Here is a 15982-nt window from a genome sequence, read left to right as displayed (position 1 = left end):
GGATAGGCTATAAGGTCCATACCCAAATACATATTTCTCTGTTTCTATGGATGGTCTTGACTCTCTTGCTACAGCTGGAAACACCTGAACAGTTGTAGGTGTGCAACCTAATGAAGCAACAGTTCTGAGAACCAGAGAAGCCAAGGTTCAAATCCTGCTTCTCAAACTGATGATCCTTGTAGAGCCTGGGCAAAGCACTTCATTTTGCATTGCTTCAGAAATAACACACAAAGTCCACTTGGGCAGGAAAATAAATTTGTCTATGTAATTATAACTCATCTTTTGCAAATTAGAGCTCAAGGCAAAGTTAAGTATATCTAAAATCTAAATCCCATGTATCCATATCTATGAACAGCATTTGGAATTATAACCTCACTCCCCATGGTAGTTATTCATAACCCTGGAACAATCTTCCAGTAACATTCCATTGACTCACTCCTCTGGCATACACTTCTGTGCCCTCTTACCTTTTTCTGGAGGTGGATGGCTCTGTCCACAATCTTCTTTCTCACAATTAAGGCAGGATTCCTGGGCAGGGCAAAGGGCACTCTCCCCCGGCTGTTTAGCTGGTTTGGCGGTGGGGCATGCACGGGCAGACCTGGTGCAGGGCGGCTGGCAGACATGGAAGGCTGATTGCCAGAACTCACAGCACAGTCACCTGTGGAAATTCATATTTGGTGTATAATGATATGTGAGGAGTGCCTCATATCGATAATGAATATAGACATGCTTTACATGACTTGTAGCAACAGGCCCATAACTGGATATGTACTATTTACTGGGGATGCCAAATGGATATTTTCCTTCTGTCATATAGCACCATCTTATAAAGTTAAAGGTGGCTATGATACCAAGCACCTGCTACTGATAAGGGAATACAGGCAAAAACATGAAGTATGAAAACAGTTCTGGAAGTCTAACTAGTTTCTGATTTCTGGAATTAGAAATGATGACCTGGAAGTTCAAGGACCTCTCCCCCATAAGCTTCCCTAAGTACAACTATGGGGTCTGGCATCCTACCTCAGACAGAGATCCAGGATGCAAACTTCCTATTAATGTAAAAGACAAGTTCAGCAACTAATCTTTCAGGAAACAGACATGGAAATCCTGCTGGAAGTATCTGGTTGGAAACCAAATTCGCCACCAGACTGGATGCAAACCCAGCTTCAATATCTGAACTGTTTCTGCTGAAGGTAATGACACTGAAAAAAATATGGCACGTGTTTTTGAAGCATATGGATGTCTTAAAAGGTTAAAATGAACATCCAAATCCCAATTTTACAAAGGCAGAATAGATACGTTCAACACTGCAGTACATCCAAATAGCAAGGGGTATGTTTTGGGCTGAACTACGAAAGGCCTGGAATCTAGATGTCCTACAGATTACTTAAGGGGAAGAAAAGTCTCATGTCTAAAAAAAAGGATGTTCTTATATAGGCCTGTTTCAGGAATGTCTAGGTTACAGAAAGGTGCTCTAAGGCCCCGATGCTCAGAAGCAAATGCAAACGCTAGAGGCCATTAGCACTGGACTAGCACCCGCATTTGCAAGCACTGAATGGTCAGAGGCCCTTACCACCGAACAAAAAAAAGGAGAAAAGGAAGGAACACCACAGACAGCATGAAAATCTAAGCAGAAACATTTAATGAGGTAATCTCCTATTCTGCCCAATGATCAAAGCATGGTGCACCTCACAAGGGTGCTCCTACTGCTCTAAACCCAACACCAGCTCAGAGCTGGTGTCAGACTTTAACTTTTCTAATTTTCTACTGAAATGGCCTGTTGATTAACAAAAAAACAAAAGGTACAAATGTGTTTGGAAGGTAGAAATGCAGCAGAGATTGGAACGATGTGTTCCACACCAGATCACAGAATTGTGGTCATTCTGATTCCTCTGGGTGGGACTGCTGGACATTATGACACTTCTAACAAGCACATGCATTTTTGCCTATGCTTTGGGCTCCCTGATCCCAGGCCCTTGAAAAACATGGGACCACTTGCTCATCAGATCTGCCCGACTTCTTTTGGCCAACAGCTTTCCAGGATTGAACTAGAAATTTATGGGTTTTGGGGGGGGGGGGGGGAGGCCAATACGCATGTGCTAGGCACATCCCCCCCTCCTTACTTCCCAATGCTAAACACTAGCAGCGTGCATAATATTTGCATATCATTAGTGCCAAGCACTGGGGAATTCTTTTTCGGCGCTGTTTTGTACAGCGCCAGACTTTTGAGCATCTGCCTATGAAATCAGCAGCTGTCCAATAGAGGAATTAAGGCAGTGGTGTGCTGGTAAATGTTTAACAATGGGCTCCCTTCAAAAAAAAAAATAAAAAATCCTGGCGCACCCAGAGCATGCATCACTGCCCTTTTCTTACCATGCTCAGAAGGAAACCCCTCCCATTGCATTCACCTTTTTTCTCTGCCCACAAACCTAATCCCCTCACGGCACACTCACCTTTTTACTCTATCCCCAATCCCCACCCCCCCCCTCCCAGGCACACTGTCCCTATCCCTCCCCTTTCTCCCACATTTTGTGCAGCACCCTCCCACAATGGTGCCAATATTTCTCCCTCTTTCCACCCCCTCATAGTTTAGTATTTATCCCGCCCTAGTCCAGTGACTCTCCCCCCTTTTCCATCCATCATCTTTCCCCCTCATCCACTCCCTCAGTCCAGTTTCTCTACCCCCTCCCCTCTCCCATGCAGTACCGCTTCCTGCCTGTCCTTCCCCAGCCCAGTAGAGGAGCTCATCTCACTGCCCAGGTCCAGCAAACCACTTTATGCCCCCCCCCCCCCACCCGCAGATACCAGAATCTCTCCTACTCCCCACGCTGTGGTCCTTCTCCATCCTTGACTGCCTGCCAGTAGCTGCATTGCCAAGAAAAGCAAGGCTGCCTCAGCCTTCTGGGACACATCCCGGTCCCGCCCTCGTTTGAAGAAATGTCCCATGTCTAAAAAAAAAAAAAAGGACATCCTTATATAGGCCTGTTTCAGGAATATCTAGGTTACACAAAGATAACCTAGACTACGGGCCCTACTTTACTCACGGCAATGCAGCTAACGGCAGGCAATTCAGGACCGAGAAGGACTGCGGGGAGGAGGAAAGATGCTGGTACCTGCAAGTGGGTGGGTTGAGTAGTTTGCTGGACCCAGGGAGCGCGACCTGCTCCTCTGCTGGGCCAGATAGTGACAGACAAGAACAGAGATGTTGGCATTTGTTACAGCTCTGACACAGCCTGGGACACTGACTAGAGCTGTCTGCGTGCAAGGGCTGTCTGTAAAATTTTCTTGAATTTTTGCGAGCGAGTTGTTGAATCCTTCAGCCGCCTTTTGTGAGCCGGTGCGAGCCAGCTCCAGCATGCCACTGGATTAAGTCATACCTCCTTAATCCTCCAGTGGTTGCTGTCCCTCTCCCTCTCCCCTGAAGTGAAACCAAAAGGGGATACCAGATTCTATGACAGCTTCACCTATTATGGGTATTCTTAACAGCGCAGGAAGCAGGTCTGAGAAGTAGCTGTTAGTGTAGTGAACTGTAATCCAAGGGACCCATGTTCAAAAATCCTACTTCAAATTTTTTTTTCACCCCATATTGCAATCCCTACAGAAGCCAAAAAATACCCATTGTACCTAAATATAAGACACCTGCAAGCCTGCAGGCTGTTGAAATGTTATAACTTCAGGTACAGTAGGCATTTTTCTGATCCTGGAGGGCTCAAAATTACATGAACAAAGAGTTAAAAGTGGGATTTGAATCTGGGCCCCTTGGTTGACCTTCTGCTCTGCATGGATATCTGTGTGGCCATTTTCTAAGAATACTGCTATACAAATGTCCCTGCTATACAAATGTCCCTTGTTTTCCCCTGTTCAAAATTTGAATGTTTCAGTTTGTAAAACAGATGTTCGTGCTAGATGTTTCCAGTGCATGGAATCCATCTCACATATTTTCAAACAGGCTGTATCCTGTTCGAAAATACATGTGAGATGGATGTCCGTTTGTTACATTGACTTGGACATCTTTTTGAAAACGTTCCTCTACATATCGTTTAATTTCTGAAAATTAGATCCATTTCGCTGCTTTGCTCAGTTGGTTTTCCGAGAATGATGGCATGGGCCCCAAACGTTTACCCACTTTTCTCAGTAAAAATAACACCTGAACACTAAGAGGTCCTTTTACTAAGTTGCGATAAGCACTAACATGTGCTTAGTATAGGTTAAAATCCAATACCGCAGGGCACACTCAGGCGTCCCATGGTGGTTGTGTTCGGCACACGCTAACCGATTAGCACAGGAGCCCTTACTGCCTAGTAAGTAGGTGGCGGTAAGGGCTCCCACGCTAATTGGGAAATTAGCATGTGACCATCAAGTAAAAAGTACCTTCAATGTGCAGAAAATCCACGTACTAGCAATAGCGCAGACCACTTTTTAGCGCAGCTTAGTAAAAGGACACCTAAATATTTTCTGGAACTAGTCTGTAAAAGGATAGTTTTCAGGCTATCCACAATAAATATGCTCAAGATAGATGTACATACCAAGGAGGCAGCACATGCAAATCTCTCTCATGCATATTCATTGTGGATATGTTGAACGTACAATAGGCTGGCTGTGAAGAACCAATGTTCTGTTTGAGCACTGGCACCATAACTCCCCTCAACTGAAGCTCCAACAGCTTGTGCTCTCTAAAAAAAAAAAAAAATTACGAATATGTATTGTGCTTAAATCCTGCCGCACATTTCAAAAACAAATACAACTACTTGCATAGAATAAAAGTAATTGTATTTGTTTATGAAACGTGCAGCAGGATTTAAGCATAATAAACATCCAAAAGAAATCTCCAGGGAAGGTTTTATTCTAAAAACATTATGCAGGGGGTATGGGCATCAAAACTTTGTGTGATGAAAAAAAAAAAAAAAAAAAATATATATATATATATATATATATATATATATATATATATATATATATATATATATGTACACTACAAATTGTACACACAAAATCTATAGCACACAACTGCAAGGGGGTGTGCCTAGCACTTATTCACAGGTTTTAGACTACTAGCAGTTACTCCCCTAATACCAGTTAGGCACAAGCACCTACACCAGCTACTGAGCAGACATAGGTGCTTGCATCTAAACTTAGGCTAGTACTCTATAATGGCAATTAGGCACCTTGGTGCACAGCATCCTGGAACCTTTAGGTGACCTATAGAGAATTACCCCTATTGTGTACAACATATGTGACTTACTGCTCTTTGGCTGAGGTTGAGCCTGTAACTGGACTCTGAGGGGTGGTCCCGTAGGTGCCGATGCCTTCCCAAACTGTTGGCTCTCCTCATAAAGTGAAGTCACACTGACAATTTTGATCCCTTCCTTACAGTCTAGATTCTCAGGGCTCCTGGCACACCCTGCTGGTTGTGCAGATGACCTGGGAATAGGGTCCTGTTGTCTGTCTGGAGTTTGCAGGTCTCGGTGTTTGCTTAGATCAGGACTGTTCTCATGCAGCAGGTTCCAAAGTTGCTGCTCCTCCCAGGCTGTCCTCTCCCCATCTGCTTTTCTGCCAGACCCAGCTGCCAGTGGAACCGAGGGTCCTGCCACCTGCTCTGGTTCTATATTCTTACGTTTTAAGAACAGGTAGACAGCTTGAGGAGTCACTCTAATGTTATTTAACTCCAAGACTTTCTTGATTTTGCGAAAGCTGAGTCCTGCCTTACGCAGTTCCACAATGCGTTTCTTGGCTTGCTCATCCAGGCGCCCCATCCTGCAAGTACTGGAGAGCAAAAAGCAGTAGCTAGAAAATGCTTAAACTCAGGTCACACAATGTGGCTTTCTCTGCAGCTCAGACTTAATGACCTTCCTCCAACCAGAGCCTGCTTGGATACTCTGTTCACATTCATTGGGGAGTCTTCCATTTACACAGCAGTGGATAATACCTTTCCATAATCCAGTTCATAGCAACTTTGCTATCCTGTCATTAAGCAACACCACCTTACCTCATGGATTCTTCCAATTTAAAAAGAAAAGAAATGCACTCTTCTGGTGTAACAGTAGACTCCTTTAATATGCGATATGCTTTCTTCCAGTGAGTTATTCTTCCTTACTCTTGTCTCTCTGGATTCCCCAGAAGCACTACCCATGGTTGGAAATGGTAGAAGCAAGGCAAGACGATAGATTTTGTAGAGAAAAACTCAGCAGCTACATGTGGCTTTTGAGGGCTTCTCGCATAGTGCTGTTAGTCAAAAGAAAAGGAAACCAGTTAAAATTTAAGGTATATAAAATAAATTTAAGGTTTAGGGTAGCTCTTGAAGGCTTGGCTTACTGCTCAAGTGCATCACAAAAGTCACAAAGGCTGGGAATGCATTAGTGTGTTAACAGTAAATACGTGATCTATAAAATGTTATGAAAATGGATTGTTATTAAGCAGTACAAGGTCATCTGAATCCATTGGTTAGCCTATTAACCTCAACTGATTGCTCTCTGATCTATTGGTGATGCAACAGAGAACTCCAGCAGTGCTAGGATAATGGACAGGGAAAACATACAAACACACTCGTTTATCGTCTTCAGGAAAAGTCATATGGCTATAGCTCCAATTCATTGCCTTGAAATAATAAAAAAAAAAGCATTTAAAACCAGAAAGAACTGACAACTATATTCAGAAGAGGTGCAAATGCACCAAGATGCAACATAGCTCAGGTGTAAATGCACAACAAGCACTATAAAGAATAAGACCCACCACAGTCTGATTTGCAGCTGAAGCTCTTGTTAGGAGACAGAAGGTGCAGCTCTTCCAAGCAAGAATCACACTTACTTACAAAACAACATCATGGAAAGTGACCCTTAAAGAGACAGTGGACTCGAATTTTCAAAGCCACAAAAAAGTGCAGACCATGGCCACGGCCTACATTAGCGTGTGTAACTCAAAAAAACATGTAAACAATTGAAGGTCAAGCAGGGTGGGTCCAAACCAAGACAGTTAAATTGAAAACAAGAATACAGATCAGGCATAGTAGTGTCCTGACGAGTACCAGATGGGAAGGAGTCTGGAGAGAGAGGCCATGCATGGTGAATCCCTGATAAGGGCTAGAAAGAAAACAAAAGATTAGAAACTGCTGAATGGTTCTGTTAAGCCAGATAACAGAATATCAACTGGCTCACCTTTATCCACATTAGTACAAGAAGAGTGCTGGGCACACTTCTACGGTCTGTGCCCTGAGAATGGCAAGGACAAATCAAACTCGGGTACACATATAAAGTCTCACATACCATTTAAAATGAGTTTATCTTGTTGGGCGGACTGGATGGACCGTACAGGTCTTTATCTGCCGTCATTTACTATGTTAAGAAAATGTGTAGGAAACAGGACAGAGGCTGTACAAATGTTTCTAATAACTAGGGCTGTGGAGTTGGAGTCAAGAGTTGGTAAAGATGTATCAACTCCAGCTTTTATATATATATATATATATATATATAGATATAGATATAGATATAGATATAGATATATATAGATATAGATATAGAGAGAGAGAGAGACACCACAGCCCTGTTAACAACAGCCAAATAGGAAGGAGAAATGACAATCCTAAACCCAAACCCTATGAAGAGATACTATGCAAGGAGGTACAAAAAAAGAAAGACGACCTCGGTGCCACAGAGCAATTGCACATGATTTCGCAGTGCTAAATCAAGCTTCAAAATGTTGATCTGGAGCAATGAGAACCATTGTGCACAAGAATATTCAAGAGAGTCTATTTAAACTTTGGCAATGTATTATGTCAAAAAGCACAAAAAAAAATATTTCTAAAATTGATAAACACAAACCCTTAATACAACAGACTTCTAGTGCATCAAAAAGCAAAAAAAAAAAACCCCACAACCCACACACCAAGGTTCAGCTGATATGTCAGCATGTTAAACTTGTACTGTATATGGCAGTCTTCTCAACTGGACAGTATGCTGTCAGAACATTGCAAAGGGCGATACTGCTGGATTCCTGTCCCACTTTTGCTGCACAAACTGTACAAAAGCCTTTAAAAGGCATTTTTACAGCACAAAGCAAACAAAAACCTGGTTGTCAACAGAAGTAGGCAAGATAACAAGAAACAAACATGTTAAAACACAACTGGCAAGAGACCACATTTCAACTGTATTGAAGTTTTTCTTTTATCTATGGGACATGAACATTTTCACGTAGTTTAGTGTCTGGTTACTTCTACTCTTTTTTTTCTTTGGGAGGGGGAGGCATCACGGGAAGCTTGGTAAAATAAGCCCTTAGGAAGACAGGTGCCTAAAACATAAGTGGCTAGAGAAGCACAATTAGGGAAGGAGATATAGATATATATATTTTTTTATAGGTACCTACAGGGCAAGTTCTATAAAGGAGCACCTACTTTACGGACCAAGAAGGTACCTATCTAGAGCCTATTCCTAGGACCGCTGTCCCAATGCCATCTAAGGCTCGCTGGGAGACCACTAGGAAACACACGTTTTTCTGGTGTGTACCATTGCTATGGAATATGCATCCTCTCTATTTGAATACTTATGCATTTTTAATGATACTTTACATTTGACTCTTAAGCACAAAGTCCAACAAAATTTGAGAAGGCTAGTTGAAGTGCACCTAGTTTTATGATGATAATTTTTTTAGGTTTTATTTCATGTGCATGTTTAGTAAGATTGAATTAGGTGCTTTCCTGTGTATTGAAGTTCTTTTTCTTATATTTTATTTACAATTTTAAGATTGTAAACCACTGTAATCTACACAGCCATGCCATATATCAAATTTTGATAAACATTCTATAAAATAAAGTGCTTAGTTTCCTTTATTAAATTCTAGCATAGCAGCACAAATACACATATATAATTTAAGCATGACCACTTACACCACCCACAGGCTAAAATAAATGCTTGCACCTAGATAGCTAAAATGTGTCTAAGATATAGTACTATATAATTTATGTACATAACGGTGCATCCCACACACACTCTGCCCATATGTATACCCACCTTCAAACTATGCATATTTAGAAATCTTATAAAATAGCATGAAACCAGACTACGGGCATGTTCATGTGTATGTGCACACATATGCACTTATATGCCGGTATTCTCGTGATTTCTATATAATTATTAGCTCCTTCACAGATTTACCTTTCTAGATCCGATTTCTAGCAAAGCCCTACTTATTAAGCATTTTTCCACATAGACACAGAATGAGAAAAAACATTAGTAAAGAGGAATTGTGAGCACTTAAGTCAGAGAAAATGGAACTGATGACCTAATTTGGATAATCTGTGTGTTGAAAATGTCGCTAAATTTAAGAACTCTCAGTCAAAAGGTCACACACTTAAGTTCAGCTTAAAATTTTTCTTACTGAAACCAGGAAGGGTTATTATTCGTCTTTGATAGGCCCTTTATGTACAAACCAATAGGCTTTGTTCCAGGTAGAGAACTAGCCCTAGATCTTTCAATCTAGACACTTTTCAACACATAAAAAATGATCATGTGACTGGGTTATTGCTGACATGTTCTTGCTTATTGTTCTGTCATGCTTGCTCGTTGTTATGTAACTGCTTGATGTGTTTGTCTCGATTTGCTGTTCATATTTATGTTAGGTTTTCTTTGATCCTGAATAAAAACCGTTAAACCTTAAGATCAGTTAAACTGGAAATTGGGGGAATACTATACTCTTACGCAAATTATACATTTTTGATGCACTATCAGGAGATACTCTAGTATGGAAATCTAAAATCATATCTTGTATTGAAAAAAGGCTTGGGATTGTTCTAATAAATTAAAGTTGAATGCCACAAAGACAAAAAAATTATTTGATTGAGAAATAAATCTCCCACTTTCTCTTGGTTGAAGTACCTTTATCTTGGGGAGCGCAAGTAAATCATTTGTATAAAAAGTGTTTCCTTAAATTGAAACAACTGAGGACTATCCACACTTATTTTTATGAAGTGCAATTTGCAGTCTTGGTTCAAGCTTTGGTCCTGTCCCAACCAGATTATGCCAAGTCTCATTATTCCAGAATCTCAACTAAGATGCTAAGGAAAAAAAGAAAAAAAAAAAATCACAACTGCTGCAAAACACTATAGTAAAGTTAATTTTCCAAGAAATCAAGATAAGAGCATGTGACTCCGCTGTTACTTGAAATTCACTGGCTTCCAGTAAAAGCTTACATAATATATAAACTCGCAGGTTTGACATTTAAGATTTTGTATGGTTTCGCTCCGGTAATGATTTCAGAATTGATTCAAATTTCTTTGTGCACAAGTAACTCTAGGTTACGGTCTAACTGGACATTGATCTTTCCATCCTTCAAGGGAATAAGATATAAATGGATAACTGGAATCAACTTCCTTATAAAGCCGCAGACGTATAGAACAGTCCTCCTCTTTCAGTTAGATGTCAACCATCTTACAAATTATTTCAGAAATTTTTAAACTGAATGATTTGTAATTATGACTCAGATTTATTTTCAAGAGGTAATTCTATATGTAGTAGCTCTTATCTTTAGTAAACCTTTCTGGACCTTATTTGGGGATACTACGGTATACAAAACCCAGCTTAGATTAGAATTTAGATGCCCAAATAAAGTGCTAAGCTGATTGTTTTCAGCTGACCTCCTAGGTCTCTACCAGGATGTGAGAGATGTAATTTCTACCTACAATTTCTTTATAAGACATTTAAAGCTCTCTTCCACCTTGGCAAGGCATTAACCTTGAACTTTCACCTACCGCTCGATTCACCATCATTAGGAGGATCACATTCTCACAAAACGATCGCTTTCCCAGACTTAAACATCAGTTACACAAATATCCACACACGAGGCTGTGTGGGCTGAGATCAAGTATAAGGTCTGAGCCATGAGTTCAGGATGGACCCTTCTTCACCTCTTGGCCGATGCTGAGGACCTGTACAATACAGTTGAGGAGAAAGAGAAAAAAATACAGGGATGTAAATGTAGTCATATCCCCAGAAGAATTAGGTATGAGGTCATTATGACCTTCGTCAAAGCAAGAGCATTAAACTTCCAATTAAAATAAATAACAACTTATTCAATAGTGACTTCATAAAGTGGAATGAACTTGTTCTTTACAGCAGGAAGCTCTACTAATGGATGCACTGGTGGTGACTAGCTACAGCCGGAAGCCTGCATATATTCCCAACAGCACTGACAGGAAGAGCTAGGCAGACTGATATGCCAATTGATCTTTTTCTGCTGTCATCTACATCAGTCAATATCCAGCTAGCTGCTATGAGCTTTCTTCTAAACACTGACTGCTTCAGGTTAACATAGATGTGCCCAAGCAGCGAATATCTGGAGGGAGAAGCAGATATAGTCTCATCTCCCCACTCCGTGACGTCTAAATGAGATCTCTTAGGAGCAGGAGGGGCAGCAAGGCAAGAAACTGAAGCATCTCGCAGCAAGTCTGACGTCCCTGCTTCAGTAAATAGGCCTGGTGTAAGAGCAATATAAAAAATGCCAGAGAAAACAAAGATCCTTATGTAGCTGAATGCTCTGTCGGACCCGGAGGCTATAAAATGGCAGCTGTGCTCTGTGCATGATTAGACAGAGGTTGTTCCTCACTACCAGTTGGCCATGACAAAATGGCATCTGTTCTTGTGCCCTCCTGCTTCAAATTGCACACCAAAGTCCCCGGCATATTGAATGCTGCGCCAAACCCAAAAATGTGCTGCCGCCGACCATTTCCTCCACGTCCTGTGGGATTCCTGACTTGCACGCATTCCGCCCCAACGCCGGCTGGCGGGTCCCACAGCGGGAACACTGCTTAACTGCTTCCACGGGAGTCACCATTCACCCTGATTGTCAAGTGCAGCACAACACAGTCCCAAGTGGAGAGTCAGGATCCCTCACCTGCTCCAAGTAGAACTTCCAAGTGGTTCAGAGTCAAACTTTAGTTAGACTTACCATTGCCAGCTGCTCCCCACAAGCTCACAGTCTCCACAAGTCTTACATCAGATGAGAAAGGATCAGGAGTGATAATCTGTCCCAGACCCTCCAGTAAAACCTCTTTCCTTCTCCTTTCTTTTAATAAAGATTGTGCTGGAAAAGAAGAGCTCCACAGGAAATAGGGGAGAAGGGAAGGAATTCACAGGGCACCAGAGACAGGGATCTGAAGATCTCCAGACATGACTATGCAGACTCAAGCCACCTGCAAAGCTCAACTGGGGACCAGCTGATCAACTGGACCTGGAGCAAATCACTCAGAACCAGAGGCTGAAAAGTGTATCCATCCAACTGCTGGAGACAGAAAATACTGAGGAGCTGGACTGGATGCCAAGAGAGATGTCTCAGCTCAATTTTCTATCTCCACCTGCTGGTTGAGGAACACTATCCCACAGGTTCAGGAATAGTGGGAACCTACAAGATGGAACATTAAAATCACTTAACAGTAAATAGAAGCACTTAGTCCACCTCTTCCCCCATTCCCATCCTATCCCCTTTCCCAAATATCCAGTAATTCTTTGATACAGACATCAATCATCTCTTCCTCTCCCTGCCTCACCTCTTCAGTCCACAAGGTCACTTCAGTACCATATCTTACAACCCCCACATTTTGTCCTCCTCCTCCTCTCTGTTACATATATTCCCAAGTTTCTCCACAAACATAATATACTCCTCCAGCCTGTATCTCCACTGATTCAAATAAGGAGCCACTCTTCTACCCAAGCACGGCTAACTCACACCATGCTGCCACAATCCCAATCTTTATCAATCTCATTCTTTTCCTCCGGAAATTCTCAGGGACCATTCCCAAAAATACCAGCTTAGGTTTCAGCCTCCATTTTACACCTGCTAACTCTCCTATCTCAACACTCCTGCTGCCTAAGACAGATCCACCATGAACGCCAAAATGTCCCCACCTCCCGACAGTCTCTTCAGCACTGATCCGAAGCCCCAAGGGTATACAGACCTAATTCTATCAGGGGTAAAGTGCCACTCTTATGAAAGTGTGTTTATTAACATCTTCCCTTAGTTCTGGGGAAAAAAACATCTGATACTTTGTTGTACATTTTATTGGACCAACCTAGGAACAACCAATAACCAATACTTAAGCTAGACCAATAAAATAGCAGTGAAAAATTCAGTTGCTATTTATATAATTGGGGCCGATCATTTTCAAAGAATTTTAAATTAAGTCACATAACATGGCATGCGACTCTAAACAAGAAATAGCATCAACCTCCAGTGCACAACAATTCAGAATCCCAAACCGGCAGCTAACCACAACAGAGATTGGTCCTGTTTGTAGCACACACTGGGGTTTGCAAACTTAACAAGTCCCCTCTCCCCCCATTCATCAACTTTATATGTACTACCAAGCACTTTACTGGGGGATGGGGGCATGAGGTGCTGGTTCTGATGTCTGTACCATCTTACCCTTGCATTTAGTGTGTGCTGGCCTTTAAAAAGGCGTGAACTAGAGACTTTGTAGACTATGGTACATTAAGTAACATTGATAAGACTAATGAATTAATGCTGAGCTTTTAAGCTCTCCTCCCCCCCCCCCTCGCCCCAATTTCCTGCAACAGCTCAAGGGTAAATTCTGTGGCATTCATGTAACACATTTGCCTAGATTTGCATATGAAATGTAAATTGCACTATACTTTCTACAAACAAAGCTGCTTTTTGACAGCTTGTTGAAGGGAGAAAAACCAGATCAACAAAGAGATCCTTTTTTCCTCATTTACTCAAACACAAGTAATCTACAGCCTCCCTGATTTCCCCACTCACTTGCATGCACACTGCATATCATCTCATCTCCCTCTGCCCCCCCCCCCCCCCCAAAAAAAAAATCTTTACTTATTTACAGAATTGCTTCAGCAATGCAAGCGGTTGCTTTCTCTTTCTATACAGATTGTCATGCTTTGTCCTGTGCAGCAATACAGCATCCTCTGCAGGTCTGAGTACAACACACATCCCAAGCAGCACAAAAGAGGGAGCAGCCTAAAGTGCCAAGGTGCAAGGCAAACTTGCAGCATGGGTCATCAGATTAAACAGCTCTTAGGACTGGCGCAATAACTAAATAAGCCAGTCTGCACCTTGTTGCTGCATTATCGTAAGAGTCATTTTGCAAAAAGTTACAGTTTGGATTTTGAAGCCATATTTTCTGTGGTGAATCCTATGATCTTAAATAGCTAGGAAATTTGAGTAAATCACAGGCTTTTGTCTATAAATTATAGGAACATGAATCCACCCTAGAGTGGAGGATCAACTTTCATTATAGAACACCCCAAAAATATATATCAGGAATGTTCATTCTATAAATAAATACAATGATAATGTGAAAATTTGGCAGTTACATGTTGAATAGCATTACTATGTGATCTAATTTCTTAAGATAAGCAATTCCTGAATAGTCACAAAGCCTCCAAGCCCAAGTATTTTTGTTAAGGGGGGAGGGAAGGACAGGCTCTTAAGTTTATATGGCAAAAGACTCAAAAATGTTTGTACAGCTATTAACATTTTGGTTAACAAAATAAAAACAAATGTTGGTTCATTTGCCAACAATACACTAGTTTATCGTCCACCAAAAGTCATCAAAACCTACAAAAAAACATTTATGAAGACTGTTCTCATCTAATATTTAGTCAAATAATTTTACAGAAGAGGACTTGATTAAACATCAATGTATTTTCACGACACAGCCTAGTAACAACTTATAAACTGGTATTTTGAACATATGCTTGCATAAGGAAGTCCTGTTATGCAAGGCGTATGCCTTCAATCTGCCAATTTGACAAAGTTAATACACAAACACGACTAGGCAATGTATCAACAACTTAGGTGCACACTTTTGTCATATTAAAAATAATGTCACCCTATCAGATGTAGGGCATGTTCAATGGGGTGGACGCTGGACACCGTGTCGACCTCCACATTCATTTTCACTCCTCTCCTAATCAGCCTTGTTGTGGCACACGACACGAGTTATTGTTGTGCCTCTGGACGGACAGCGAAACTAAACCACTAGAACAGACTAACAATGACCTCCTGGGCAACAAATGGAAGAAAACTCCACTGAAGATTTACAAAGATTTTACAGAAAAACTCCCGATTGCCTGGACATTGGCCCTAACTTATAGAATACAGTCGGGAAATACTGGACGTGCCAAGAACGCCACACCATACTAGAATGATGAAGAGGAGGTGAGGGATGTGACCAGCCTGCAAGACATGATGCGCCCAAAAACCACATCCCGCATTCTCTACTCGGCTAAGAAAAGGGACTGAACCCGCTTTCCTTTCCCACTTCTTGGAGCTGCGCTAACCTTACAAGGGACGAGAGGGTAAAGGGGAAGCTGCGATGGGCGGTGCATCAGGGGGCCCCCTCCCACAGGGAAATCCGATGGCCAATAACAGACACCTGCTCCTCCTGCCCCGAGCGAACAGCTCAGCGGCGCGCTGCGGGAAACCCCCCAGCCGCTCCTTGCAGGGAGCTTCTCCGACCCCAAAACGTCCCCAAGGGTGTCACCGGTGCGCCCGAAGCAAGGCAGCCATTGCAGGGGAGGGCGACGACCTCCAGTTCCACACACCTCGTCCCCCGGCGGCTCCCGGGCCGACCCCGCACACAACTTTCTAGTAAACCTCGGCCAAGAAGCAGCGCTCTTTGTTTTGGGGGAGTGAGGAAAACTAGGAGGAGGATGAGGAGCGCTTACCGCAAAGGCTTCTGGGAAGGGCCGACCCAGAGGGGCGGGGCCACCATCAGGGTGCTCGTTAACTCCTTCAGGACCAATAACAAGAGGAGGGGCTTTCGAGGCGCGTTATTCTCAAGTACAATGGGTATTTTCCTGTCTCTCGATCGTTCACAATGTAAGGGAGTCTGTTACTAAAGATTAGTGCATGTTGTCAGGCCCCATTTTAATCCTATGGCCCCTGCTGCAGATAACATGCGCTAATCTTTAAAGACTCACTCCCAAAGGCAATGGTGGGTTAGGTATTCCTCTTGGACGATGTA

At 42.3% G+C, this 15982-nt stretch overlaps 1 protein-coding gene across 8 annotated transcripts in view; it reads right to left on the bottom strand.

The window, feature by feature from the left end:
- LOC115475826 overlaps nt 1–15728 on the bottom strand; it is a 36933-nt gene extending 21205 nt beyond the window's left edge. Inside the window, exons 1-5 of one of the 8 annotated variants that reach the window (XM_030211844.1) lie at nt 15561–15659; nt 10736–10912; nt 9864–10042; nt 5243–6222; nt 468–658 (exon numbers count right to left, since the gene is read on the bottom strand). In XM_030211844.1, coding sequence (XP_030067704.1) covers nt 468–658; nt 5243–5753 — 702 coding nt within the window. In that variant the 5' untranslated portion in view covers nt 5754–6222; nt 9864–10042; nt 10736–10912; nt 15561–15659. The other 7 variants (XM_030211843.1, XM_030211838.1, XM_030211842.1 and 4 more) reach the window with 7 other exon arrangements.
- Between the last annotated feature and the right edge of the window lie 254 nt (nt 15729–15982).

Source organism: Microcaecilia unicolor, chromosome 8, assembly GCF_901765095.1.
Source record: "Microcaecilia unicolor chromosome 8, aMicUni1.1, whole genome shotgun sequence".
Classification (NCBI taxonomy): Eukaryota; Metazoa; Chordata; class Amphibia; order Gymnophiona; family Siphonopidae; genus Microcaecilia; species Microcaecilia unicolor.
The sequence above is the reverse complement of the archived record's forward strand: the minus strand, read 5'-3'. Positions and strand labels throughout refer to the sequence as shown.